Consider the following 26,378-nt stretch of genomic DNA (forward strand, 5'->3'; position numbering starts at 1 on the left):
GTCCCCAAGACACACAGGCAACCATGTTCCTGTGACACATGCACCCACGTCCCCGTGACACGCGTGCAACATCCTCATAACATGTGCGCACCGATGTCCCCGTGACATACACAGACTGTCCCTGTGGCACAGGCGCACCCACGTCCCCATGACACAGGCACATCCATGTCCCGTGACACATGCACACTGCACCTCCACTGGAAGCCTGGCTGTGCGTGGCTGTGGGGCAGGGGTCATTCTCCTGACGGTCTTGGTAACGCCCCTCTACTGTCTTCTAGCCTCAGGCGTTGCTGAGAAATCTGATGTCCCCTGACTCGAGTGCCAGCATCTTCTAGGGAGACCCCGGGGCCGTGGCCGGATCCCAGCAGGATGGACGTGGTGTGGTCCCCTGGGGGCTCCATGGTCACCCTTCTGCATGTGGTTTCCTGATGGTGCCCTGCCCTCCACGCCCTCAGTTCTGTCCTCGGGAACTCCTGCTGTTAAGACCTTACACTTCCTGGGAATAACTTTGTCTTCTCATCTTTCCTCCTCTGCCTTTTTGGGAGATTTCCTGAACTTTATTTTGCAATCCTCTCATTGAATGGTTCATTTCTGCTATCACAAATTTAATGCTATCCACGAGTCCTGGTTTTCTGCAGCTGTTTTCGAGGGTCTCCTCTCTTATTACTGGCTTCTCTTCCTACCCCCTGTATTAGTTCATTTTCACGCTGCTGATAAAGACATACCTGAAACTGGGAACAAAAAGAGGTTTAATTGGACTTATGGTTCCACATGGCTGGAGAGGCTTCAGAATCACGGTGGGAGGCAAAAGGCACTTCTTACATGGTAGCGGCAAGAGAAAACGAGAGCCGGGTACAGTGGCTCACTCCTATAACGTCAGCACTTTGGGAGGCTGAGGCAGGTGGATCACCTGAGGTCAGGAGTTCATGACCAGCCTGGCCAACATGGCAAAACCCTGTCTCTACTAAAAACACAAAAAGTAGCCAGGTGTGGTGGCGGTGCCTCCCAGCTACTCAGGAGGCGGAGGCAGGAGAATTACTTGAACCTGGGAACAGGGGTTGCAGTGAGCTGAGATTGCGCCATTGTACTCCAGCCTGGGTGACAGAGCAGAACTCCATCTCAAAAATAAAAAAAAAAAGAGAGAGAGAAAATGAGGAAGAAGCAAAAGAGGAAACCTCTGATAAACCCATCAGATCTCATGAGACTTACTCACTATCACAAGAATAGCATGGGAAAAACTGGCCCCCATGATGTAATTACTTCCCCTGGGTCCCTCCCATAACATGTAGGAATTCTGGGAGATACAATTCGAGTTGAGATTTGGGTGGGGACACAGCCAAACCGTATCATTCCACCCCGGCCCCTCCAAATCTCACGTCCTCACATTTCAAAACCAATCATGCCTTCCCAACAGTCCCTCAAAGTCTCAACTGATTTCCGCATTAACCCAAAAGTCCACAGTCCAAAGTCTGATCTGAGACAAGGCAAGTCCCTTCCGCCTATGAGCCCGTAAAATCAAAAGCAAGTTAGTTACTTCCTAGATACAATGGGGGTACAGGTATTCAGAACATACAGCCGTTCTGGGCCGGGCGTGGTGGCTCATTCCTGTAATCCCAGCACTTTGGGAGGCCGAGGCAGGCGGATCACCTGAGGTCGGGAGTTCAATATCAGCCTGGCCAACATGGTGAAATCCCATCTCTACTAAAAATACAAAAACTAGCTGGGCATGGTTGCACGCGTCTATAATCCCAGCTACTCAGGAGGCTGAGGCAGGAGAATCACTCGAACCTGGGAGGCAGAGGTTGCAGTGAGCCGAGATTGCACCATTGCACTCCAGCCTGGGCAACAGAGCGAGACTCCATCTCAAAAAAAAAAAAAAAAGTTCCAAATGGGAGAAATTAGACAAAACAAAGGGATTACAGGGCCCATGCAAGTCTGAAATCCAGAAGGGCAGTCAAATTTTAAAGCTCCAAAATGATCTCCTTTGACTCCAGGTCTCACATCCAGGGCATGCTGATGCAAGAGGTGGGTTCCCATGGTCTTGGCCAGCTCTGCCCCTGTGGCTCTGCAGGGTACAGCCTCCCTCCCAGCTGCTTCACGGGTGGTGTTGAGTGTCTGCTGCTTTTCCAGGCACATGGTGCTGGCTGTCGGTGGATCTACCATTCTGGCATCTGGATGACAGTGGCCTGCTTCTCACAGTTCCACTAGGCAGTGCCCCAGTAGGGACTCTTGTGTGTGGGGGCTCCCACCCATTTCCTTTTTTTTTTTTCTTTTTTTTTTTTGAGACAGTGTCTTACTCTGTTGTCCAGGCTGGAGTGCAGTGGCGCGATCTCAGCCCACTGCAAGCTCCGCCTCCCGGGTTCACACCATTCTCCTGCCTCAGCGTCCCGAGTAGCTGGGACAACAGGCGCCTGCCACCACACCTGACTAAATTTTTTTGTATTTTTAGTAGAGACGGGGTTTCACCGTGTTAGCCAGGACGGTCTTGATCTCCTGACCTTGTGATCTGCCTGCCTCAGCCTCCCAAAGTGCTGGGATTACAGGTGTGAGCCACCGTGCCCGGCCCCCACCCATTTCCCTTCTGCACTCCCCTAGCAGAGGTGCTCCATGAGGGCCCCACCCTGCAGCAAACTTTTGCCTGGACATTTAGGCATTTCCAAACATCTTCTGAAATCTAGGCAGAGGTTCCCAAACCTCAATTCCTGACTTCTGTGGACCCACAGGCTCAACACCACGTGGAAGCTGCCAAGGCTTGGGACTTCCACCCTCTGAAGCCACAGCCCGAGCTCTATGTTGGCCCCTTTCAGCCACAGCTGGATTGTCTGGAACACGGGGCACCAAGTCCCTAGACTGCACACAGCACAGGGACCATGGGCCCAGCCCACAAAACCACTTTTTCCTCCTGAGCCTCCAGGCCTGTGATGGGAGGGGCTGCCATGAAGGTCTCTGACATGACCTGGAGACATGTTCCCATAGTCTTGGGGATGAACGATAGCTTCCTTGCTACTTATGCAAATTTCTGCAGCTGGCTTGAATTTCTCCCCAAAAAATTGGTTTTTCTTTTCTACTGTGTCAGGTTGCACATTTTCTGAATTTTTATGCTGTTTCCCTTTTTAAACATAATTCTTTTTTTGTTTTGTTTTTGAGACAGAGTCTTGCTCTGTCACCAGGCTGGAGTGCAGTGGCGTGATCTCGGCTCACTGCAACCTCTGCCTTCCTGGTTCAAGTGATTCTCTTGCCTCAGCCTCCCGAGTAGCTGGGATTACAGGTGCATGCCACCACGCCCAGCTAATTTTTGTATTTTTAGTAGAGATGTGGTTTCACCATATTAGTCAGGCTGGTCTTGAACTCCTGACCTCGTGATCCGCCCATCTCAGCCTCCCAAAGTGTGGGGATTACAGGCGCGAGCCATTGCGCCTGGTCCCAGAATGCTTTTAACGGCATCCAAGTCGCCTTTTGAATGCTTTGCTGCCTAGAAATTTCTTCCACCAGATACCCTAAATCATACCTCTCTCAAGGTCAAAGTTCCATAAATCTCTAGGACAGGTGCAAAATGCCAACAGTCTCTTTGCTAAAAGATAACAAGAGTCACCTCTGCTCCAGTTCTCAACAAGTTCCCCATCTCCATCTGAGACCATCTCAGCCTGGACCTTATTGTTCATATCACTATCAGCATTCTTGTCAAAGCTATTCAACAAGTCTCTAGGAGGTTCCAAACTTTCCCACATCTTCTTGTCTTCTGAGCCCTCCAAACTGTTCCAACCTCTGCCTGTTACCCAGTTCCAAGTCGCTTCCACATTTTTGGGTAACTTTTCAGCAATACCCCACTCTACTGGTACCAATTTACTGTATTAGCCCGTTTTCACACTGCTGATAAACACATACCTGAGACTGGGAACAAAAACAAGTTTAACTGGACTCACATTTCCACATGGCTGGGGAGGCCTCAGAATCACGGTGGAAAGTGAAAGGCACTTCTTACATAGCGGCGGCAGGAGAAAATGAGGAGGAACCAAAAGTGGAAACCCCGATAAAGCCATCAGATCTCGTGAGTCGTATTCACTACCATGAGAACAGCACGGGAAAGACCGGCCCCCAGGATTCCATTACTGCCCCCTGGGTCTCTCCCACAACAGGTGGGAATTCTGGGAGATACGGTTCAACTTGAGATGTGGGTGAGGACACAGCCAAAGCACATCACCCGCCTCGGGAGACCCTGTGGCTCGGCTTGGCTCATTTCCTGCAGGATCCCTGGCGCTGACCCCTCTCCTCTCCATGGCAGTGTGGGGACTGCTATGCGTATCTGAGAGTGAGGCACTAGTAATCTGCTTGGAAATGGGTTGGGGGCACCCCAGGAGTGGGTCCCCACTGTGAGTGACCTGAGGGGCCCTGGAAGATGCAGACCCGACCGCGTCTCCTCCTGGCTGGTCTGTCCAGGAAAAAGCCCTCCCAGCCGCACCTGCCAGCCACTGAGTTTGGGGACACAAGCAGGGAGCTGCAGACCCCATTCCTCTGCAGCCCTCCCCACCCTCAGCCCAGCTGCACCAGCAGCCAGAACACCCTGGCCCAGGGTCTCCGAGGGTCGGGGGCCGCAGGGTCTGGCAGCACCCCATGAAGGCTGCCCCAGGTCCCTGTTTCAGCCCTCCAGATGCCCGTACCCAGGGAACCTGGGCCTCTGTTCCTGAGCCCCTAAGTTTTTGCCTCTCCCTTTCTCTTTGCCCCTAAGGGGTTTTGCCTTTTTAATTCTTTTACTGTCACCTTAATTGGCCTCGGGGGAGATGGACCAGCAGGACCGAGATCCAGGGTCTTAGGGCTCCTCCCAGCAGGGCAGACCCAGCCACGCAGAGCCCACCGCCAGCTTCCAAGGGCTCCAGAAAGTGGTCGCTGCCCTTCTCAGAAGGCCCTCTCCACCATGCCCAGAACCGTGGATGCCCCAGCCTGGGCTCTTCATCAGGAAATGAAGGGGAAGACAGACCTGTGGGATAGGGGTGGGTCCTGGGGCGGGGCAGTCACACCCCCACACCATCTCTGCATAGACCCCGAAGGATGTGGAGTGTCCTCCAGGGCCGTACAAAGCACCACACACAGGGCGTGAGCGACAGGGACGTGTGTCCTCACTGTCCCAAGGCTGCAGCTCTGAGACTGGGTGGGGAGGGTGGGACCCACTCCCTGGATCTCCTCCCTGGGTCCTCACGGGTCCCCCCATGCGTGTCTGTGTCCTGATCTCCCCTTCTTGTGGCGACACCAGTCCTACTGGATTAGGGCCCAACCCAACGACCTCATTTTACCTCTGCAAAGACCCCATCTCCAAATACAGTGACGTGGGGCCTAGGGCTTCAACATGGAAATTTGGGGGGAAACAACTCAGCCCACAGCAGATTGCGGGTCCTTCCCCAACAGAGGCAGAGGCTCCCCACGCCAGCTCTCGGGGAAGGGTCAGGGTGCCCACGAGGCCTCTGCACACTATTCTCTCCGCCTCCATGAAAGAGGCGTGCCCATCTCCCAGATGAGAAAACTGAGCTCAGCCAGGATCAAAGCAGGTCTTGTCCCAGTCTCCTCACTCTACCACTCTCCATTTTTATTTGCTTTTTATTGCCTTGGCTACCTATAAAGGCAATTATGCATGTAATACAATATTTGGAAAACTACATTTGCAAATTCTGAAAAATCATGCAAAAAAAATCACTAAAAGCCGGCCAGGTGTGGTGGCTCACGCCTATAATCCCAGCACTTTGGGAGGCCGAGGCCGGAGGATCACCTGAAGTCGGGAGTTCGAGACCAGCCTGACCAACATGGAGAAACCCCATTTCTACTAAAAATATAAAATTAGCTGTGCGTGGTGGCACATGCCTGTAATCCCAGCTACTTGGGAGGCTGAGGCAGGAGAAATGCTTGAACCCGGGAGGCGGAGGTTGCAGTGAGCCAAGGTCGCACCATTGCACTCCAGCCTGGGCAACAGAACGAGAATCCATCTCAAAAAGAAAAAAAGAAAAACAAGAGTGAAACTCTGTCTCAAAAAAAAAAAAAAAAAAAATCACTAAAAGCCACAGTCCCCTCCTGGCCAGGCCTGTCTCCTCCTTGCTCCCAGTGCCACCTCATCTGTCTCAGCCCCTGCCTATCCCCTCAGAGCTGTTGCCCCAGCCCTCCCAGGTGCTGGGGAGGGGACACAGTGCTGTCCCCCAGGCGAGCTGGGTGCTGGGAGGGGACACGTGCTGTCTCACAGGTGAGCCAGGTGCTGGGAGGGGACACAGTGCTGTCCCACAGGTGAGCCAGTGGCCATTCCCAAATTCCCAGGGCCTCTGCCAGCGGGTGTCCAAAGAGCCTGCTTGGGAGCCCCGCACATCCGCACATCCCACGCTTGGACCTCCTAACTGCGCTGGGGTCCGGCACAGTGGGCTCTGACCCACAGACGGCTGGGCCAGCACCCCTGGGGGAAGGCGGTGGGCACCCGGGGCCGGAGCAGGGGCCACAGCCCCAACCCCCGCTGCTTCCCCAACTGCTCCCTGGGGACCCCTGGACCACAGGACCAACGGGGGCAGGGTGGGCCCCCCACACAGGTCCTGGACTCCTTCGTGCTGGTGTCCGTGGCCCAAGGATTTTCAGAGCCGTGGACGGAGCCCAGGGCGGCCGTCGCAGGCCACTCACCCGTCCCCAGCCACTCACCCGTCCCCAGCATCCACAGTTTCTCAGGCTCTCAACAATAAACTTTTAATCTCATGGTTCAAGAAATGCCAGGCTCTGGGCCGAGAGGCAGAAGGTTCAGGCACAGCTCCCACTCTGTAAGGCAGCAAAAGCCACCATTTCTCTCTATTGTTGGTTTCCTCCCTGGATCTTCTGCTGAAAGCACATTTGTTTTTCTTACATCACATTGAAGTAGATCAAGTTCCTGATAAATGTTAGAGTTAGCCTGACTCAGCATGAGCCTGGCTTCTCCCGCCGGTCGGCACAGGGGTGGGTACCATGCACATGGTCTCCCTGCCCTGCCTACCATCTGCTGCCCTGGAACCCTTGGTGGGACCCGCTGCCCACAGACACCTTGCCCGTGCCCCAATGCCAGGCAGAGGCCTCTGTGCTCTGAAGAGTGAATAAAACGTGAAACTGGCAGGGCACGTTTACTGGCTCACGCCTGTAATCCCAGCCTTGTGGGAGGCGGAGGTGGGAGGATCACTTGAGCTCACGAGTTTGAGACCAGCCTGGGCAACATACTGAGACCCCATCCTATGAAAAAAAAATCGGCTGGGCGTTGTAACATGCACCTGTAGTCCCAGCTACTCAGGAGGCTAAGGTGGGAGGATCGCTTGAGCCCAGGAGGTCAAGGCTGCAGTGACCCAAGATTGGGCCACTGCATTCTAGCCTGGGTGACAGAGCAAGACCCTGTTTCCAAAAAAAAAAAAAAAAAAAAAAAAAAGAAAAGAAGAAAAGAAAGAAGAAAGAAAACAAAAGGAAAGAAAGAAAACGCAAGGAAAAAGGAAAAAAAAAAGAAAACAGAAAAAGAAAAGTGAGGCCCCTGCACAGAACCAGGGTGGCCGGCAGCAAGTTATCCGGAGATGAGAGCCGGGGGCCGAGTGCAGCCAGGGCGGGGTGAGCCTCGTGACACCCCCACCGCACAGGGAGGCCCTGACAGGAGGCCGCTCCACCTCTGTTTGCCTTGTCCCAAACGGCAGAGGCGACGGCTGCTCTTGGCCAACACTTCTGCCCCTGGCGTGCCCCATGGCCGTCTGGAGGGTGGACTTGGCTTCCTGCACCCACGCACCCCTCGACCCTCAGAGAGCAGCGGCATCAGTGGCGCTGATGGTGTTTGATCAGCAAATGAATAAAGGCAGCAGGTAGGTCCCCCACTACCACCTCCACTCCCACGGGCACTCCCAGCGGCTTCTAGAAATTTCCCTGGGCTCTCAGTACTCCCCCGGCCACAGCCTCAGTGGGCGGTAGACCCTCTCCCCAGCCCTCCTCTGGGGTGTCTGTGCCCCGACCCCCACCCCAGGCCGCTCCTCAGCCCCCACCCCTCCCTTCCAGGAGCGCAGCCCGGCCCCCCTCAGCGGGCTGGGGACGGCCTTGCAGGCTGCGGGACCCGACCGGGCAGCCCCAGCCAGGCTGTCAGCCTCCGAGAGAAGTGCGGAGCCATCACTGCCTCCCAGCGTCCCAGGGTCCTGTGACCGGGAAGGCCCCGCATCGGCTGCACCCGGAGTCGTGGAGGCCAGAGCGCTCGCCAGCAAACCCGCCGGTTCACAGACGCACCGGAGCGAGCCAGTCCCGGGCACCCCACGCCGCCGCCGCGTGTCCGGGCCGGTCTCTGGGCCCCTCTGCTGGTGGAACCCGGCAGCGCCTCCTCCGTCTCAGCCGCGTCGGTCCCAGGCGCCTGAAGTCCAAGCGCCTCCCCTACCCGCGCGCCCAGGCTGGGTCTCCGTTTCCCACCAGGCCAGCGCCGCAGGCTGAGCCCAGCCCGGCGGCCGCGGCGAACATGGGGAGGCCCCTCCACCTCTGACCGCCTGCCCTAAACACCGCAGAGGTGACTGCTCCCCCGCGAAGCCCACCCACCTGAGGTCCCGACCCCCAAGGGGCCGTCTGCCCCCAGCTCACCGCAGGTCCTTTCCTGGGGGCCTCTGTGCCGTGCAAAGGGCAGGTCTGGCCGCTCTCGGGCTCTGTCCTGCCAGCCCCACAACCCAGAACCCAGCGTCCCCGCCCCATCTCCCGGGATCCCTTGGCTAAGGGAGGGTGACTGGCGGCCCGCAGGCCCTTCAGAGGGTCCCTGACAGGGAAGGATGGAGACGCAGCTCCAGACCCCGGAGTGCGGCCCCCAGACACACCCACGGCCGTCCACCATCCAAGCATAAACCCCAACGCAGCGGCTCCTGGCCTGGTTCTGAAGCCGGCGTCACTGGAGCCCATGGGTGCACAAGCATTCAAGGTCCTGGATGCGCTAGCTGGACGCAAGGACACACGCAGGAGGCAGGAGGCAGGAGGAGCACAGCAAAGGGTCTGGGGGGAGGCCGGAGGGGGCTTTCCCCTTGGGCAGCATGGACACCCCAGGCCCGGCAGCACACAAGTGCGGAGCCTTAAGCCTCCAGAGGTTTTCCAGCCTCACGCCTCCGGGGGTCTCCCCAGCCTCACGCCTCTGGGGATCTCCCACCCTCACACCTCCTGCGGTCTTCCAGCCTCACGCCTCCAAGGGTCTCCCTGGCCCAATCTCCTTGCTGTGTCTCCAGAAAGCTCTGAAGCCCAGCCCCTCCTCCTCACGTTCGACTGAGCGGCGTGGGTGTTTACTAAAACCTAACAGTGACTCTTCCTCTGGGTGCCTGGATGTGTCTCCTCCAACATTCGGCCGGCCCTGCACGTGCCCCAAAGCTCCCAAGGGGCTTTTAAGAGGGCTTTGCAGTGGGGCCGGCCGGGTGCGGTGGCTCACGCCTGTAATCCCAGCACTTTGGGAGGCCGATGTGGGAGGATCACGAGGTCAGGAGATCGAGACCATCCTGGCTAACACGGTGAAACCCCGTCTCTACTAAAAATATAAAAAATTAGCCGGGTGTGGTGGCGGGCACCTGTAGTCCCAGCTACTAGGGAGGCTGAGGCAGGTGAATGGTGTGAACCCGGGAGGTGGAGCTTGCAGTGAGCCGAGATCGCACCACTGCACTCCAGCCTCCAGCCTGGGCGATAGCGTGAGACTCCGTCTCAAAAAAAAAAAAAAAAAAAAAGAGGGCTTTGGGGGAGACAGCAGCCCCTGCTGCCCCCACACCTCCCCCGAGCTGCTCAGCAAGGCCCTCCAGGGACGTCCAGCACAGCTGAACCAGCCCCTCAGACCAATGGTAACCCCAAATCTGAGACTGGGGGCCTTTTATCTGCAGTCCCTTGAGTGGCCTGTGAGTTCCAAGGTCCTCTTTAAAAAGTCAGAGCCTCGAGCCAGTCGGAATGGACAGACCCACCGTGTACAGGGAAGCCAGGCCAGTGGGGGCACAGGCATAGCACCCGAGCGCAGCTTGTCTCTCACCATCAGGCTGGGTCAGCCCCTCTCCACAAGAGTCCGCAGGGCTGTTTTTGTCCCTGAGCTCAGGATGAACTTGTACAAGGCCCCGACAGCACTCACTTTGCTCATCAGCCCGGGAAGGGGGCAGTCAGCCTGTCCCTTCTGTGGGAGGGCGGCTGCTATAATTTAAAGTCTGTCCCTCTGAAACATGCTGGAACTCCATCACCATGCTGCGGCGTTTCAAGGTGGGGCCTTGGGACGTGCCTGGGGGTGAGGATCCTGCCCCACTGGAGGGATTAATCCATTCATGGATTCCTGGGTTATCACGGGAGTGGAACCGGTGGCTTTGTAAGAAGAGTAAGAGAGGCCTGAGGACTGAGGCCTGAGCCCGCATGCTGGGCCCTCACCAAGGCTGCCCCGAGCCGCCTCAGGACCCTTCGGAGTCCCACCAGCATGAATACCTTGTCATTCAGAGTCCCGCCAGCATGAACACCTCCTCGGATGCTCCCCTCACCCTTAGACTTAGCCTCCAGAGCTATAAGAAATAAATTTCTTTTCTTTATAAATTACCCAGTTTTAGATATTCTAAGTAACAGAAAACTGGCCCAGCGTGGTCGCTCACACCTCTGACCCCACCACTTTGGGAGGCCAAAGCAGGCGGATCGCTTGAGTCCAGGAGTTTGAGACCAGCCTGGGTAACATAGTGAGACCCTGTTTCTATGAAAAAAATAGGTTATCTATCCAGGCGTGGTGGCCTGCAGTGTGTAGGGAGGGAGCTGTGTCTACAAAGCCCTGGACCTAAAAATGGCCAACTGGAGACACGGGCTGATGTGACTGAGAACGGAAATGGCTGGCAAGGATTCAGTTCACATTCCCTCACTGCACACTTTCTGTAACTGGCCTCATTTTAGGATGAAAAAGCCTGTCTGGATCCCTCAGTATCTTTCTTGGAACGTGGTGCTGGGTCCCAAGCCCACACCAGGACAAGCGGGGCTCCCCGGCTCCCTGATGGGGCGACGCCACTCACCAGTTTTGCAGCTTCCACTTAAAATTAACAACTGCCGGCTGGGCGCAGTGGCTCACGCCCGTAATCCCAGCACTTTAGGAGGCTGAGGCGGACAGATCACAAGGTCAGGAGTTCGAGACCAGCCTGGCCAACATGGTGAAACCCTGTCTCTACTAAAAATACAAAAAATTAGCTGGGCGTGGTGGCAGGTGCCTGTAATCCCAGCTATTCGGGAGGCTGAGGCAGGAGAATGGCATGAACCTGGGAGGTGGAGGTTGCAGTGAGCCGAGACCGTGCCACTGCACTCCAGCTGGGAAACAGGAGCTAAACTCCGTCTCAAAAAACAAAAATAATTAACAACCAACAGCTGGGCATGGTGGATCATGCCTGTAATCCTAGCACTGTGGGAGCCTGAGGAGGGCAGATCACTTGAGGCCAGGAGTTCAAAACCAGCCTGGCCAACATGGTGAAACCCCATCTCTACTAAAAATACAAAAATTAGCCAGACGTGGTGGTGGGTGCCTGTAATCCTAGCTACCTGGGAGGGTGAGGCAGGAGAATCACTTGAACCCAGGAGGCAGAGGTTGCAGTGAGCTGAGATTGCACCACCACATTCCAGCCTGGGCGACAGAGTGAAACTGTGTCTCAAAAAAAAAAAAAAAAAAAATTAACAACCAACTCTTTTAAGTGTCTTCATTTCTTCTGAAAGGTGCTAACTCAAGCCAAACTGTTGCCATGAGTCCTGTGACCACAGAACGTTGGGTTCTGAGAACCCCAGAGGCTCTTGTTCCCTGGCCCCATGATCCACACCCAGGGAGACGACACAGCTGGGCCCCCACCCACACGGGGCAGAGCTGCACAACAAGGGAGCCCCCTGGGGGCGGCCTGGCATGGAGGAGGTGACCCACGGGGGACGTGCCTGACTCACTGTGGAGGCCACACTGCTGAGGGCAGGGGGCAGGGCGAGGGCTGTGTCCTTTCCCGCAGAGCCTGGCAGACCCCCAGGGCCTGAGTGAGGTCCAGGGGTCTCAGGGGTCTGCAGGTGACTGTGCCTGGAGCCTCAGCTCCCGGCCTCAGTGCTTTACCACAGAGCCTGGCAGAACCCCCCCAGGGCCTGAGTGAGGTCCAGGGGTCTCAGGCGACTGCAGGTGACTGTGCCTGGAGCCCCAGCCCCCAGCCTCAGTGCAGATTTGGTCAATGGCTGTGGCTGCCCTGTGCGCTGAGCAGGTGTCCAGGTGGGCATAGGCTGGCACCTCTAGGGCCCCTGGACCACTGCAGAACCTGTAGCAGATTCCGGCTGAGGCCCCGAGGCCGGCCCCCCCGGGTGGGGGGTCCCAGGCCTGGTTGTGAGATGGAGTAGATGATGCTGAAGGCAGCGCAGGCGTGGGAGCGGCATGCACGCTCAGAAAGGCTCATCTTCACCCCAAACCCAGCTGACCCCAGGATGCCCCCTTCCCAGAGAAGGAAACCAGCGAAGGCACAGCTGCCCCCGAGCCCTGGGCATGCGGCTTGCTCCGGAGATGGGCTCCGAGGCAGGATGGGTGGCAGCCCTGCTCCTTGGTTTCCTGGGAGACCCGGCACAGATGCGGCGGCCTCCCAGGGAGCCTCCACAGGAAGGCGGGACCAGCGGGACCAACAGGACGTGCAGGGGCCCCTCCCTCGAAGCTTCGCCCTCAAGTAGGACCCAAAGCTCCCTCAAATGACCCCGGAACAGGCCGACCTTGAAGGACCCCACAAGAAGCCAGGTTGCTGGTGGAGGCTCAGAGGTGGCCATGGCAGGCCGGCGGCGGCCGTCAGTCTCTCCATCGGTGCCATAGCACCACCCGCCCCGGGACCTGGAAAAGGAGAGGCAGGTGAAGGTGGGGGCGGGGGAAGTGGGGGGAAGGGAAGACGGGGAGAGGTTGGGGGGGAAGGGGAGGGGGAGAGGGTGGAGGGAGGGGAGAGGGCGGAGGGAGGGGGAGAGGGCGGAGGGAGGGGGAGAGGGCGGAGGGAGGGGGAGAGGGCGGAGGGGGGGAGGGGGGGAGAGGGTGGAGGGAGGGAAGGGGGGAGAGGGCGGAGGGAGGGGGAGAGGGTGGAGGGAGGGGAGGGGGGAGGGGGGAGAGGGCGGAGGGAGGGGGAGAGGGTGGAGGGAGGGGAGGGTGGAGGGGGGGAGAGGGCGGAGGGAGGGGAGAGGGCGGAGGGGGGGAGAGGGCGGAGGGAGGGGGAGAGGGCAGAGGGAGGGGAGAGGGGAGGGGGAGAGAGGGCGGGGGGGAGAGGGCGGAGGGAGGGGGAGAGGGCGGAGGGAGGGGGAGAGGGCGGAGGGAGGGGGAGAGGGCGGAGGGAGGGGGAGAGGGCGGAGGGAGGGGGAGAGGGCGGAGGGAGGGGGAGAGGGCGGAGGGAGGGGGAGAGGGCGGAGGGAGGGGGAGAGGGCGGAGGGAGGGGGAGAGGCGGAGAGAGGGGAGGAGGGAGGGGGAGAGGGCGGAGGGAGGGGAGAGGGGAGGGGGAGAGAGGGCGGGGGGAGAGGGCGGAGGGAGGGGGAGAGGGCGGAGGGAAGGGGAGAGGGCGGAGGGAGGGGGAGAGGGCGGAGGGAGGGGGAGAGGGCGGAGGGAGGGGGAGAGGCGGAGAGAGGGGAGGAGGGAGGGGGAGAGGGCGGAGGGAGGGGAGAGGGCGGAAGGAGGGGGAGAGGGCGGAGGGAGGGGAGAGGGTGGAGGGGGGAGAGGGTGGAGGGAGGGGGAGAGGGTGGAGGGAGGGGAGGGTGGAGGGAGGGGAGAGGGCGGAGGGAGGGGAGAGGGCAGAGGGAGGGGAGAGGGCGGAGGGAGGGGGAGAGGGCGGAGGGAGGGGAGGAGGGAGGGGGAGAGGGCGGAGGGAGGGGGAGAGGGCGGAGGGAGGGGGAGAGGGTGGAGGGAGGGGAGGGGGGAGGGGGGAGAGGGCGGAGGGAGGGGGAGAGGGCGGAGGGAGGGGGAGAGGGCGGAGGGAGGGGAGAGGGCGGAGGGAGGGGAGGGGGGAGGGGGGGAGGGGAGAGGGCGGAGGGAGGGGAGAGGGCAGGGGGAGGGGAGAGGGCGGAGGGAGGGGAGGAGGGCGGAGGGAGGGGGAGAGGGCGGAGGGGGGGAGGGGGGAGGGGAGAGGGCGGAGGGAGGGGAGAGGGTGGAGGGAGGGGAGAGGGGAGGGGGGGAGAGGGCGGAGGGAGGGGAGAGGGCGGAGGGAGGGGAGAGGGCGGAGGGAGGGGAGGGGGTGGAGGGAGGGGGAGAGGGTGGAGGGAGGGGGAGAGGGTGGAGGGAGGGGAAAGGGTGGAGGGAGGGGGGGGGAGGGGGGGAGGGGGGGAGGGAGAGGAGAGGGCGGAGGGAGGGGAGGGGGGAGGGGGGAGGGGGGGAGGGGGGAGGGAGGGGAGGGGGCGGAGGGAGGGGAGGGGGCGGAGGGAGGGGAGGGGGAGGGGGGAGGGTGGAGGGAGGGGGAGAGGGCGGAGGGAGGGGGAGAGGGCGGAGGGAGGGGAGGGGGGAGGGGGAGGGCGGAGGGAGGGGAGAGGGTGGAGGGAGGGGAGAAGGCAGGGGAGGGAGTGGGAGGGGATGGGGGAGGCAGAGGGCTTCCTGTCGCCTCGGCACACAATGGTGTTTTCTGCACACCGCAGTGAGTCACCCAAGACGGACTGGAAGCCGGGCCACCCTGCATTCTTGTCTGGACGCCAGGTCACGCTTCCTCTGCGGTTTTTCTGTGGTGTTTCCCTGAGGACTGGCAGGCCCTCCAGGTGGGCTTTGTGCCGCCAGCAGGCGTGGCCAGGAGGGCGGGAGGCAGCAAGAGAGTGGGTTGTGTGCCCCCCAGGTCTCCCTGGCACCCTGACGGGGGGCTCCCAGGCTCCCCCACCCCCACAGAGCCAGCCTTACTGCCCCCTTCTGAGAGCACCAACCTTGAGGGCCCTGCAGCCGCCGCCCCCAGGATGCTGCAAGGACTGGGGGCTGGAGGCCGGCCTGAGACCCGGAGCGAGTGGGCGGGCAACACTGGCTTCAGAGCCCCCAGAAGCTGTCGATCCCACGGGAGGCCTCCAAGGCCTGTTCCCTCCCCACCTCATATTGTCTGACACAGCAGCCACTGCTGAAAGCGCAGGACACATGATTAGAGACAGGGTCAATATCGCTGTGACAGCTTTTTATATCGACTGCCTGTGGAAATGGCAATATTTTGGGCATACTGGAGTTAAATAAAATATATTATTAAAATAAATTCCCTTGTTTCTCATTTTGTAAATGTGTCTACAAGAAAACTTAAAAGCCTCCTCATCATAAAGCTCCAGGTGCCCACCGGGGCCCTTCCAGGAGAAGCAAACAGCCCTGCGGCCACCACTCCCCAAACAGTGTCAGCGGGAACCAGAAACATTCCACATGGGACAGGGTGGATACCCCAGAGCCCCCCAGGAGCAGCCCCCAGAGGCACGAGGGCACAGCAGGATGAGCTGATGCTGGCAAGATGGCCACGCACAGCCGGGGCCCCTCGGGAGTTCAGGCCTCCTCAGTGAACAGCAGCCTTGACTCACACACTGTGTCCACCGGCTTCAAAGGGAATTCCATGTGTTTACCATCTCAGTGACCATTTTTATTTAATTTTTTTGAGAAAGGGTCTCACGGTTGCCCAGGCTAGAGTGCGGTGGGGCGATCACGGCTCAAGGCAGCCTCAATCTCCTGGGCTCAGACGATCCTCCCACCTCAGCCTCCGGAGTAGCTGGGACCACCGGAGTGCACGCTACACCCGGATAATTTTGGGGGGGTATTTTTTGTAGAGATGGGGTCTCACTATGTCTCCCAGACTGGTCTCAAACTCCTGAGCTCAGTAATCCTCCTGCCTCAACCTCCCTAAGTGCTGGGATTACAGGCGTGAGCCACCACACCCAGCCTCAGTAACTGTTTTATAACTTTGAGATATAATTCATATACCATAAAATTTACCCTCAAAGTTACAACTCGGTGTTTTTAGCATATTCACAGACATGAGTCACCATCACCACTATCCAACTCTACAACGTTTTTTTTTTGAGACGGAGTCTCACTCCGTCGCCCAGGCTGGAGTGCAGTGGTGCGATCTCAGTTCACTGCAAGCTCCGCCTCCCGGGTTCACACCATTCTCCTGCCTCAGCCTCCGGAGTAGCTGGCACTACAGGCGCCCGACACCACGCCCGGCTAATTTTTTGTATTTTTAGTAGAGACGGGGTTTCACCATGTTAGCCAGGATGGTCTCGATCTCCTGACCTTGTGATCTGCCCACATCAGCCTCTCAAAGTGTTGGGATTACAGGCGTGAACCACCACGCCCGGCCTAGTTTTTTTTTTTGTTTTTGTTTTTGTTTTTTTTTGAGACAGGGTCTTGCTCTGTCACCCAGGGTGGAGTGCAGTGGTGTGATCCCAGCTCACTGTAACCTCCGCCTCCTGGCTCAAGTGATTCTTGTGCCTAAGTCTCCTGAGTAGCTGGGACTACAGGTGCCCACTACCACATCCGGCTAAGTTTTGTATTTCTGGTAGAGACGGGGTCTTGCCATGTTTGGCCAGGCTGGTCTTGAACTCCCGACCTCAAGTGATCCACTTGCCTCAGCCCAGGACATTTTCATTGCCCCAAAGACAACCAACCACGTGCCCATCAACAGTTACTCCCTCCGCACCTCCTCAGCCCCTGGCCATTTTCTGTCTCTGTGAATTTTTCTATTTTGGGCATTTCCTATAAAAGAGATCACACAGGTTCTGGGTTTTTTTTTTTTTTTTGAAACGGAGTCTCACTCTGTTGCCCAGGCTGGAGTGCAGTGGCGCGATCTCGGCTCACTGCAAGCTCTGCCTCCCGGGTTCACACCATTCTCTTGCCTCAGCCCCCCTGAGTAGCTGGGACTACAGGTGCCCGCCACCACGCCCAGCTAATTTTTGTATTTTTAGTAGAGACGGGGTTTCACTGTGTGTTAGCCAGGATGGTCTTGATCTCCTGACCTCGTGATCCACCTGCCTCGGCCTCCCAAAGTGCTGGGATTATAGGCGTGAGCTGCCGCTCCCGGCCAAGGTTCTGTTCTCTTGTGGCTGACTGACCTCACCCGGCACGGTGTCTTCACAGCTCATCCCTGCAGCAGCGTGTGCTGGAACTGCCCTTCCGCGTCCGCGGCTGAGTCCTGCCACACTGTGTGCACGGAACACGGGCTGTTTGTCCAGCAGACATTCAGGCTGCACCCCTTTGTCTAGCTATTATAAACAGTGCTGCTGTGAACAGCTGTGTGCATGTTTGTGTGTGTGGAGTGTGTTTTCACTGATCTGGGGACACACATTCCTAGGACTGGAACTGCTGAGTCTCGTGGTGTTTCTATGTTTAGCTTTTTGAGAAACTACCAGACTGTTTCCACAGTGGACGTACCATTTTACTCTTGCATCTATAACGCACGAGGATTCTAATTTCTCCACAGCCTCACCAACGCCTGTTGCGGCCTGTCTTTTGTTTTTTTAAACTACCAATTTAACTTAAGGATTTAACTTAAGGATTGTTCCTTTCTTCAACAATTAACATGACCAATTTTAAACACAAAAAGTAACTTTCCAGGGATATTGTACAGGAGACAGAGAAGGAGCCAGCAGGTGTGACAGGTGTGGGGTTCCACACCGCCACTCCGGGGGGTGCTGGCGTGTTTGGCCACCGTGGGCTCCACGTAGGTCACAGGGTTTGTTCGTATGTTTCTTTTTATGTTTTTGAGATGGAGTCTCGCTCTGTTGCCCAGGCTGAGAAGGAGTCTCACTTTGTCGCCCAAGCTGGAGTGCAGGGGGGGAATCTCGGCTCACTGCAAGCTTTGCCTCCAGCATTCAAGCGATTGTCCTGCCTCAGCCTCCCGAGTAGCTGGGATTACAGGTGCCCGCCACCATGCCCAGCTAATTTTTGTATTTTTAGTAGAGACGGGGTTTCATCATGTTGGCCAGGATGGTCTTGAACTCCTGACCTCAAGCAATCCACCCACCTCGGCCTCCCAAAATGCTGGGATTACAGGTGTGAGCCACTGCGCTGGGCCAGTCGCAGGTTTTTGTTTTTTTTTTCTGTTTTTGTTTTCTTGTTTTTTGAGATGGAGTCTCGCTCTGTCGCCCAGGCTGGAGTGCAGTGGGGCGATCTCAGCTGACTGCAACCTCCGCCTCCCGGGTTCAAACCATTTTCCTGCCTCAGCCTCCTGAGTGGCTGCGATTACAGGCAGGCACAGCTAATTTTTGTAATTTTAGTAGAGACAGGGTTTCTCCACGTTCGCCAAGCTGGTCTCGAACTCCTGACCTCAGGTGATCAGCCTGCCTCGGTCTCCTAAAGTGCTGGGATTACAGGCGGGAGCCACTGCTCCTGCCCAGGCTACGGTTTTTAAGGACACCTTCCCTGTTCACCGTGTTGGTTTTAGCCCCGAGGCAAGCTTCTCTGTGCACTGCCCACAACACACGGATGTACCACGGGACAGCTGCGAGGACGGGTCAGGTGGCCCCATGGGCTCTGGGGAACCCTTTCTGGGAGGTGCCAACAGCACATGTTGGGGTCACCATCACAGACGGGGCCGGGGCCAACAGGCCCCCATCAAGGGTGGGCTTTCCCAAGGACCCCAGTTCTGATGAATGGGTAGAATCTGATGAATGATAAACAGCATTTAAAAACCATGTTTTATAAAAATACTTAATGCCACGGGAAAGGTTTCACAGAGCAGCATAAAGTCGCGTTACCCTAAGGCGATCACGCTGCGCGGTGCAAGGTCCCTTCTCAAAACCCGGCAGACGCGCGTGTGAGGGCCTGGCTGCTCTGCCGATGGTGCCTCTGTGCTTTCTGTTTTGTATTTTCTGAATACTACACGATGTATACACCCTGGTTTGTATTCATGAAAAAAGAAAAAACCACGAATGATATTTTTGAAGGTTAAAACTAGGATGGGATCTTAGCTTTAGCACCTCCACACCTCACCCATGGTGACAGGGCCTCTGCCTGCCGCCGGCCACTGCCAGCCACCCCTGGGACCCACAGCCAGGGCTTCCGCTCTCTTCTGCAGGGCCAGAGGGCCAAGAATTCTGCAGTGCCCGGCCGGGTGGCCGCTCCACCGGGGGGAGGGCACTGCACGTCGCAGTCCTCAGCAGCCCAGGTTCCCAGAGCGAGGGACCCACAGGGACAAAGGGGCGGACTTGGGGCCCTCACGACCTATCTCCATGTCACACAGCCTCTGCCACCTTCCCATCAGGCCAGGCACCCCCAGGTCCCGCTCACATTCCACCGCAGCTTCTGCACAGCCAGGGAGGCACCGCCGGCAGCCCACCGCCTCACCTCCCAGGTCTCCACCAGAAACATCTGGCCGGCCCAGCTGATCCCCGGGCAGGCGCCCGGACCCTCGTGAGCCCAGCCGCTGCTTCCCAAAGGTCCTCTCCACCCAGGACCCTAACACGTGCCGGGCAACACGGCTCAGAGCCTCATCCTGCGCCACGCCAGGCGGCCACCCTCTGAGGATGGGGACGGGACACAGCCAGGTCACACCGAGGTGGCACCAGGCGGTTCCAGGACCTGGTTCTGCACTGCCCGTGACACAAGGATCAACACCCAGGGTCGGTCGACCGTCCCGCAGCCTAGCCTGGGGCTGTCGCGAGCTCGCAGGGGTGCTCATGGAGGCGCCCCGGGCAGGAGCCGCTCCCACCTGGAGCAGAAGGGAGCAGACCCTCCCTGAGCTGGGCTCGGGACTGATGACGGTGCGGCCGTCAGGAGGCCAGGAAGCCCCGACACCTCCCCGCTTCCCGACAGACGCGGCCAGAACACGCCCAACTCCACGGGAGGGTCTGACCAAGGGGACCCCACCTTAGGATCTCCTCGGCCTCCCTGCGGGCCTGAGAACAGGCGGAGGCGGCAACGGCAGGAGAGGGCGACCCTCGTGACGACCGAGCTCCCGGGCAAAGCTGGGGCCGCGTTGGGGGGTTTCATCCCCGGGGGAGGGGCGCCCACCAGACGCCGGGGGAGAAGTCAGGCGGGCGGTGGGAGACACACGGGTCTGGACTCGCACAGAGGACGCGGCCAGGGACTCACGCGGGCGCCGCAGGCACGGGGATGGCCAGCTTCCCACGGCTCGTCGTGAAAATGGGAAAGTTGGCGGGTGGCGAGCACAGCACACCCCGGCAGCGCCCAGGCTGCCAGGAAGCGAGCGCGCCCGCAGAGGCGCCAGGTGGGTCCGCGGGTGAGGCCGAACCTGACCATGGGTTCCGCGGCGCGGAGGCCCCTGCTGACCGCATCTGCACGGAGCGAACGGCGCGAGGGGCGGGAGGCGGCGTGGCCACACCCCACAGCCCACCGGTTCCTCGGAAAGTCGAACTCAGCGACCACGGGCTCCGGCAGTTCCTCTCCCGGGCAGAGACCACGGGGACCAGCAACGCGCGTCCGCACAAACCCTCGCGCACAAACGACCCCAGCTGCGCTGCGCGTGGCGGCCGCGGAGGAGGAACGGCCGAGCGGAGGAGGAGGCGCGCGGCCACCACGCGGCGGAGCAGCTTCCGCCATGAACGGAACAGGAGGTCGGCGCAGGCGACATCACCGACACCACGTGTGCGCCCCGGGCACACCGGCCACCGCGGCTGGGCCCTTCCCGCCTCCTTCAAGCGCAGGCCGTGCCGCGGGCTGGGTCCTGCCCAGGGCGCCTGCAGGGGAGGCCGGGCCGTCAGGCGGGGAGGAAAGGACAGAGCCGGAGGATCTGAGGAGCCCGTGGGTGAGGGGCTGGCGGGGCCGGAGGGGGTGAGCTGCAAGGACTGGGGTGGGACCACGGAGGGGACGGGTGAGCCTCGGGGACGCACGGTCACTGGGAGGCCGAGGACCCCCGGGGCTGGCAGGAGGTCTGTGCCCTGGGTGATGCCACTTCTCCTACTTATCTCCTTTTGTGGCCGGGCGCAGTGGCTCACGCCTGTAATCCCAGCACTTTGGGAGACCGAGGCGGGCGGATCACCTGAGGTCAGGAGTTCCAGACCAGCTTGGCCAACATGGTGAAACCCCATCTCTACTAAAAATACAAAAATTAGCCAGGCATGGCGGTGGGCGCCTGTAATGCCAGCTAACTCAGGAGGCTGAGGCAGGAGAATCGCTTGAACCCGGGAAGCAGAGGTTGCAGTGAGCCGAGATCATGCCGCTGCACTCCAGCCTGGGCGACAAGAGCGAGACTCCGTCTCAAAAAACAAACAAACAAACCTCTGAGTCATTTCTAAGTAAAACACTGAAACATTAATTACTAAGCATAAGTTTAAGCTTATATACTTTAGTATCTTATTTTTATTTGGTATAGGAAAGCTAAATATATTTACACCTGTTAATAAAAAAATTTAGGAGATGTATCTGTGTAAAACATGAAATGGTTTTCATCTACAAATACAGTTCAAAATTACTCGCTAAGTTTTTAACTGAAAATTAGGGTCACTAAGTTAACACTGTAATTAATATATGTAACTGAAACTACTAAATATAAGAGAAAATTCTGTATGTGAGATGTATAAGAAAAGCAGTTTGTTTTTCTTTTGAACATTTCGTGTAGTAATAAGAGACTGTAAAATATTTTTATCTTTTGAGTAAACAGAAAAAAAAAAGGGGAAAGAGGGAGAGACATTCTGTTTGCCTCACGCTGTCTTTAGTAGGCCGATTGACTGATTGGGAAACTAAGTCTCCTCTCTGTCATAGTAAAGGTTTTTGGTTTGGGAAATCTCTGAATTACCAATTTGATTAAATGAATGGCTTATTTTACAGTGACCTGTGGTCCTATTTTGAGATTGTTTTAAGCCTCTGATATTTGACTTCCCAAAACCAAATTTCAAGTCCTAACATTAAGAGTTTTTTTCACCTGAACTAACTTAGATATAACGAATAGGAACCCCAAGAAGTCTAAGGGAGATGTATGAGGCTTATGTGGTACGTTAAAATCATACAGGAAGCATCGTCAAATGTGGGATGCTGTTGGAGTTATATTTGTATAAATGTATTAACATATGTTCCAAAATTGTATGAGATTCCTAAAAATTCTGACATATCTTGGTATATGTTATCAGTCATGATTACGATTATATGTTAAACTGTTTTAACCACAGAAGTAACCAAATTCCCTGCCAATCCTGTCTTCACCCATGGCTGCTCTGTCTTTTGTCATCCGCAGAAAATTACTGTTTTACTTTGATTCTTCTGAAAATGCAGTTTAAGGTCGGGCACAGTGGCTCATGCCTGTAATCCCAACACTTTGGGAGGCTGAGGCGGGTGGATCACTTGAGGTCAGGAGTTTGAAACCAGCCAGGCCAACGTGGTAAAACCCTGTCTCTACTAAAAATACAAAATTTGCTGGGCATGGTGGCTCATGCCTGTAATCCCAGCTACTTGGGAGGCTGAGACAGGAGAATCGCTTGAACCTGGGAGGCGGAGGTTGCAGTGAGCCAAGATCGTGCCACTGCACTCCAGCCTGGGCAACAGAGCGAGACTCCATCTCAAAATAAATAAATAAATAAAATAAAATAAGCTACAGTCCGAAATTTGCATTTTCTTCACGGAAATTCATGGAAAGGACATTGACAAGTATACAGACTTCTGATAACTTAGGAGATCACACCAGTAGACCAGATAAAAACTTCCAGGACTCTTATTTAAAAGCTGATGCAGTCATGAAGATTGCTAACCCAACATCATACAGAAAAAAGCAGCCGGGCGTGGTGGCTCATGCCTGTAATCCCAGCACTTTGGGAGGGTGAGGCGGGTGGATCACGAGGTCAGGAGATTGAGATCATCCTGGCTAACATGGTGAAACCCCGTCCCTACTAAAAGTACAAAAAATTAGCCGGGCGCAGTGGCGGGCCCCTGTAGTCCCAGCTACTGGGGAGGCTGAGGCAGGAGAATGGCGTGAACCCGGGAGGCGGAGCTTGCAGTGAGCCGAGATTGCACCACTGCACTCCAGCCTGGGCGACAGAGCGAGACTCCAACTCAAAAAAAAAAAAAAAAAATACAAAAAATTAGCCGGGCGTGGGGGCAGGCACCTGTAGTCCCAGCTACTCTGGAGGCTGAGGCAGGTGAATGGCGTGAACCCGGGAGGCGGAGCTTGCAGTGAGCCGAGATTGCACCACTGCACTCCAGCCTGGGCAACAGAGCGAGACTCCAACTCAAAAAAAAAAAAAAAATACAAAAAATTAGCCGGGCGTGGGGGCAGGCACCTGTAGTCCCAGCTACTCTGGAGGCTGAGACAGGTGAATGGCGTGAACCCGGGAGGCAGAGCTTGCAGTGAGTGAGCCAAGATCGCGCCACTGCACTCCAGCCTGGGCAACAGAGCGAGACTCTGTCTAAAATAAAAAAAAAAAAAAAAAAAAAAAAACCCAGCAAATTACATAGAACTGAACTGACAGAGGCCTGAAATGCTTTTTATGATTTTTTGTTGTTATTGAAACCTTGCTGACTTTTTATATTTCGTTTTCCAGAGTCAAAAAACCTTTTTCTTTCTGAGCTATTTATAGCTACAGCAACTGGGTGACATATACTTTTGTGAGCAAAACTGAAACATTTGTCTTTTTCTCTACCTGATTTCTCAAAAATCTGGAAGCGATTCATGAGTATTCTTATTTTATGGCAATGTAGTTCTTTGCATGAGTTCAGTAAGAATCTGTTTTCCTTGTAACAGGACACAATTGAAGACCCTGGTTATTCTACCAAGGCTTGGACTGGGATGACGTAGTTTTGGATATGACCAGATTGCTTTGAGGAATCGAGGTTCGCTTTATAGAGCCAACAAAAAGCCCCTTGGGACGACTGGACTGGTGCCCGGTTTACATAGTTCCCTTACAAGGTTCTTGGCCTTGAGGTAAGGAAAGAATGTCACTTTCTGACAGATCCAGGAACTTCAAGGTAGTTTGGGACCTGGAGGACAGACATTCACCCCCCAATTCATACAGGTATTATACATACACTGTGATGGGGAGCCATTGGCTTGGCTTCCTAGACATGGGAAGTGTTTGTTTGCTTTAGAGACAGGGTCTCGCTCTGTCACCCAGGCTGGAGTGCAATGGTACGATCATAGCTCACTGCAGCCTCCATCTCCTGGACTCAAGCGATCCTCCCATCTCAGCCTCCTGAGTAGCTGGGACTACAGGTGAGCACCACTATGCCCAGGTAATTTTTAAATTTTTTGTGGAGACAGGGATCTTGCTATGTTGCCCAGGTTGGTCTCAAACTCCTCCCAAAGTGCTGGGATTACAGGCATGAGCCACCATACCCAGCCTGCAAGTGGCTTTTGAAGGTCTATTCTGACCCTCTTGTAGATCATAAGCAGATGTGTGGGGTATGTCTCCCTCAAACGCTGTTATGACGCCAGCACATTACCTGTCTGATGTGGGGGAAAAAGTCTGAAATTCCTTATGGCAAAGTTCCAGCCAATTTAGAAAGGAGCCTATATGGCCAGTCACCACTGTTGTTGTACTTTAGGCAAATAATCAGGCCAAATATAATCCTAAAATTTATTTTACAAGTAAATTGGTCTTACCAAGATTTATCTTTGGTAGAAATGGGGAAGTAGAGAAAAATTATGTTTCAGAGAAAAACTATAGCATACCTGTTACTGGATTCTAGCCCTGATCATTGTATTTTTTATTTTCCTACAATCTGGACTAAATCCTGAACAATCTTCTGGCTACAAGTCTCAAAGAAGAACCTGGCTGGGCACAGAGGTTCACACCTATAACCCCAGCACTTTGGGAGGCCCAGATGAGAGGATCACTTGGGCTCAGGAGTTCGAGACTAGCCTGGGCAAGGTGTCAAGACCTAGTCTCTACCAAAAAAATTTAAAAATTAGCCGGTCCTGGTGGCAAACACCTGTATTCCCAGGTACTCAGGAGGCTAAGACAAGAGGATCCTTTAAGCCCAAGAGTTGAAGGCTGCGATGAGTGGGAATTGTGCCTCTGCACTCCAGCGTGGGTGACAGAGCAAGACCCCATTTCTAAATAAATAAATAAAAAGAAAGAAGAACATGGATTTTAGTTTCTTCATGTTTTTAGTTGTCTCCCTAATGGAACAGGTTTGTTTTTTTCATCCTGGCATACAAATTGGTTATAGTCCTATGTGTTACTTCTGAGAAAATTAAAATTAATGGTGTTCCTAAAAACTAGAGATGATTCAACAGGTGACAGCAGTTGTATAAATTAATGACTTCACTGAGACCTCATGTTTGCCACCCTATAATGCCATTCCAATTCAGTTTGTGGTGTTCTTAAAAAAAAAATCCTCCCTGAAATGTCTCCTCTTTCCCTGCTTGGCATGGGACAGGACTATGTGGGAATGAGCCTTCCCAGCAAGAGGGAACACTTTGACCCTCAGATTTTGATAATCAATACTTTCAAGAAGAAAGATTTTGATCAAAAGGGGGGTAAATGAGAAAGAAAAAATCATTTATCTGAGGAATGCAAAGCCCTTTTAAACTGCGGGCCCAGAAAGCCTGATGTTAAGTGCCAGAAAGCATTTCAAATGAAACCGCAGCCCCTCACTACCCCTTGAGCCAAGTAACTTCCCGCTGATGACACCAAGCCGTGGCCAATCGCGAACCAATGCCATTTCTACAAGCCAGTGAGCTCCTGGGCAACGTTCGAAACCACCTGCTCTCCGACGGGCTCTGTTTTCTTTAAAAACCTGAGCCTCTGTCTTGTTCTCCGTTGCACCCGGTGACCCAGGCCGCCCTCGACCTCTGTGCCTGAATAAACCCACCGGGCACCACATTCTGACCCTTTTAATTATTTTAGGTTGACAACTAATACAGGACTCAGCGCCGGTGGGCAGGAAGCCAGGGCCCCTGCAGGGAGGCGCCCGTCCTTTCTCCCGGGGAGGGCAGGGCGGGCGCGCGCGTCCCACCGGGAGCGCCTCCTCCTCGGCGAGGGAGCGAAGGGCCTCCGGGTCCCGTGATGTCCTTGCTCGGAAGGCGCGGAGGAGGGCAGACCCCGCGGGACAGGGCGGCGGGGTCGCCGGGGTCGGCTCAGCTCCCCGCGGCGTTCGGCTGCCCGGCGGCCTCCGGAGCGGGGCCCTGCGAGAGAACGCACCTTCCCCGCCCCATTGGAGCCTCAGTTTCCCCACCCCGGGAGAGCCGGCGGCCCGCCCCCGGCTCACTCCCAGCTGCGGCCCTCACCTCAGGACGCGCACCCGGCCGGGCCCCGCTCTGCCCTCGGCGCCCAGGCCGCCCACCTGGCCCGCGCGGCCCGGGGTCGCTCACCTGCGGGGCCGGGGCCAGGGCCGCCCCACACCGTCCACGCCCGGCGCGGAACCTTGGCCCGACCGCAGCGGCTGGTCCGGAGGGCTTTATCCGGCGCACCGAGGCCAGCGCGCGCGGGGCTACGAAGCCTGGCGCACAAAACTCCCGGCGGAAGTCCGGCCGGGGCGGGGGCCGAATGGGAGGTGGGCGAGGCCTGAGGGTCTGGAATGGGCGTGGCCGTTTCGGGCGGGG

General features: G+C 56.6%; 2 protein-coding genes and 1 pseudogene across 14 annotated transcripts in view; 2 read left to right on the plus strand and 1 right to left on the minus strand.

The window, feature by feature from the left end:
• EXD3 (exonuclease 3'-5' domain containing 3) overlaps positions 1–26,309 on the minus strand; it is a 125,115-nt gene extending 98,806 nt beyond the window's left edge. For 6 of the 10 annotated variants that reach the window (XM_063714591.1, XM_063714594.1, XM_063714589.1 and 3 more), the window contains exon 1: positions 6,664–7,371. The gene's annotated coding sequence lies outside the window, so the exon portion shown is untranslated. The other 4 variants (XM_063714586.1, XM_054521277.2, XM_063714587.1 and 1 more) reach the window with 4 other exon arrangements.
• LOC129048110 (serine/arginine repetitive matrix protein 3-like) lies at positions 19,770–24,980 on the plus strand. Of its 4 annotated transcripts, XR_008510172.2 has the most exons (4): positions 19,773–20,651; positions 23,577–23,756; positions 23,921–24,044; positions 24,589–24,976. XR_008510172.2 is itself a non-coding variant. In XM_054521295.1 (2 exons), exons 1-2 carry the CDS (start codon positions 20,000–20,002, stop codon positions 23,585–23,587), a joined length of 663 nt encoding a protein of 220 aa, XP_054377270.1. In that variant the 5' UTR covers positions 19,770–19,999; the 3' UTR covers positions 23,588–24,980. The 4 variants fall into 4 exon arrangements, 2 of the variants coding, with proteins under 2 accessions (XP_054377270.1, XP_054377269.1); XR_008510171.1 differs by having other exon boundaries at positions 19,770–20,651; positions 23,577–24,044; positions 24,776–24,980; XM_054521295.1 differs by having other exon boundaries at positions 19,770–20,651; positions 23,577–24,980.
• On the plus strand, positions 24,202–24,284 carry LOC112135071 (small nucleolar RNA U13; annotated as a pseudogene).
• Positions 26,310–26,378: the final 69 nt, after the last annotated feature.

This window comes from Pongo abelii, chromosome 13 (genome assembly GCF_028885655.2).
Source record: "Pongo abelii isolate AG06213 chromosome 13, NHGRI_mPonAbe1-v2.0_pri, whole genome shotgun sequence".
In the NCBI taxonomy this organism is placed as follows: Eukaryota; Metazoa; Chordata; class Mammalia; order Primates; family Hominidae; genus Pongo; species Pongo abelii.

Coding starts and splice junctions, on each gene's coding strand:
- LOC129048110 (XM_054521294.1), top strand. CDS start 20,000: ATGGCCAGCTTCCCACGGCTCGTCGTGAAAATGGGAAAGTTGGCGGGT. Junction 20,648..23,576: donor CCGGAGGATCTGAGGAGCCC/GTGGGTGAGGGG, acceptor TCCTTGTAACAG/GACACAATTGAAGACCCTGG.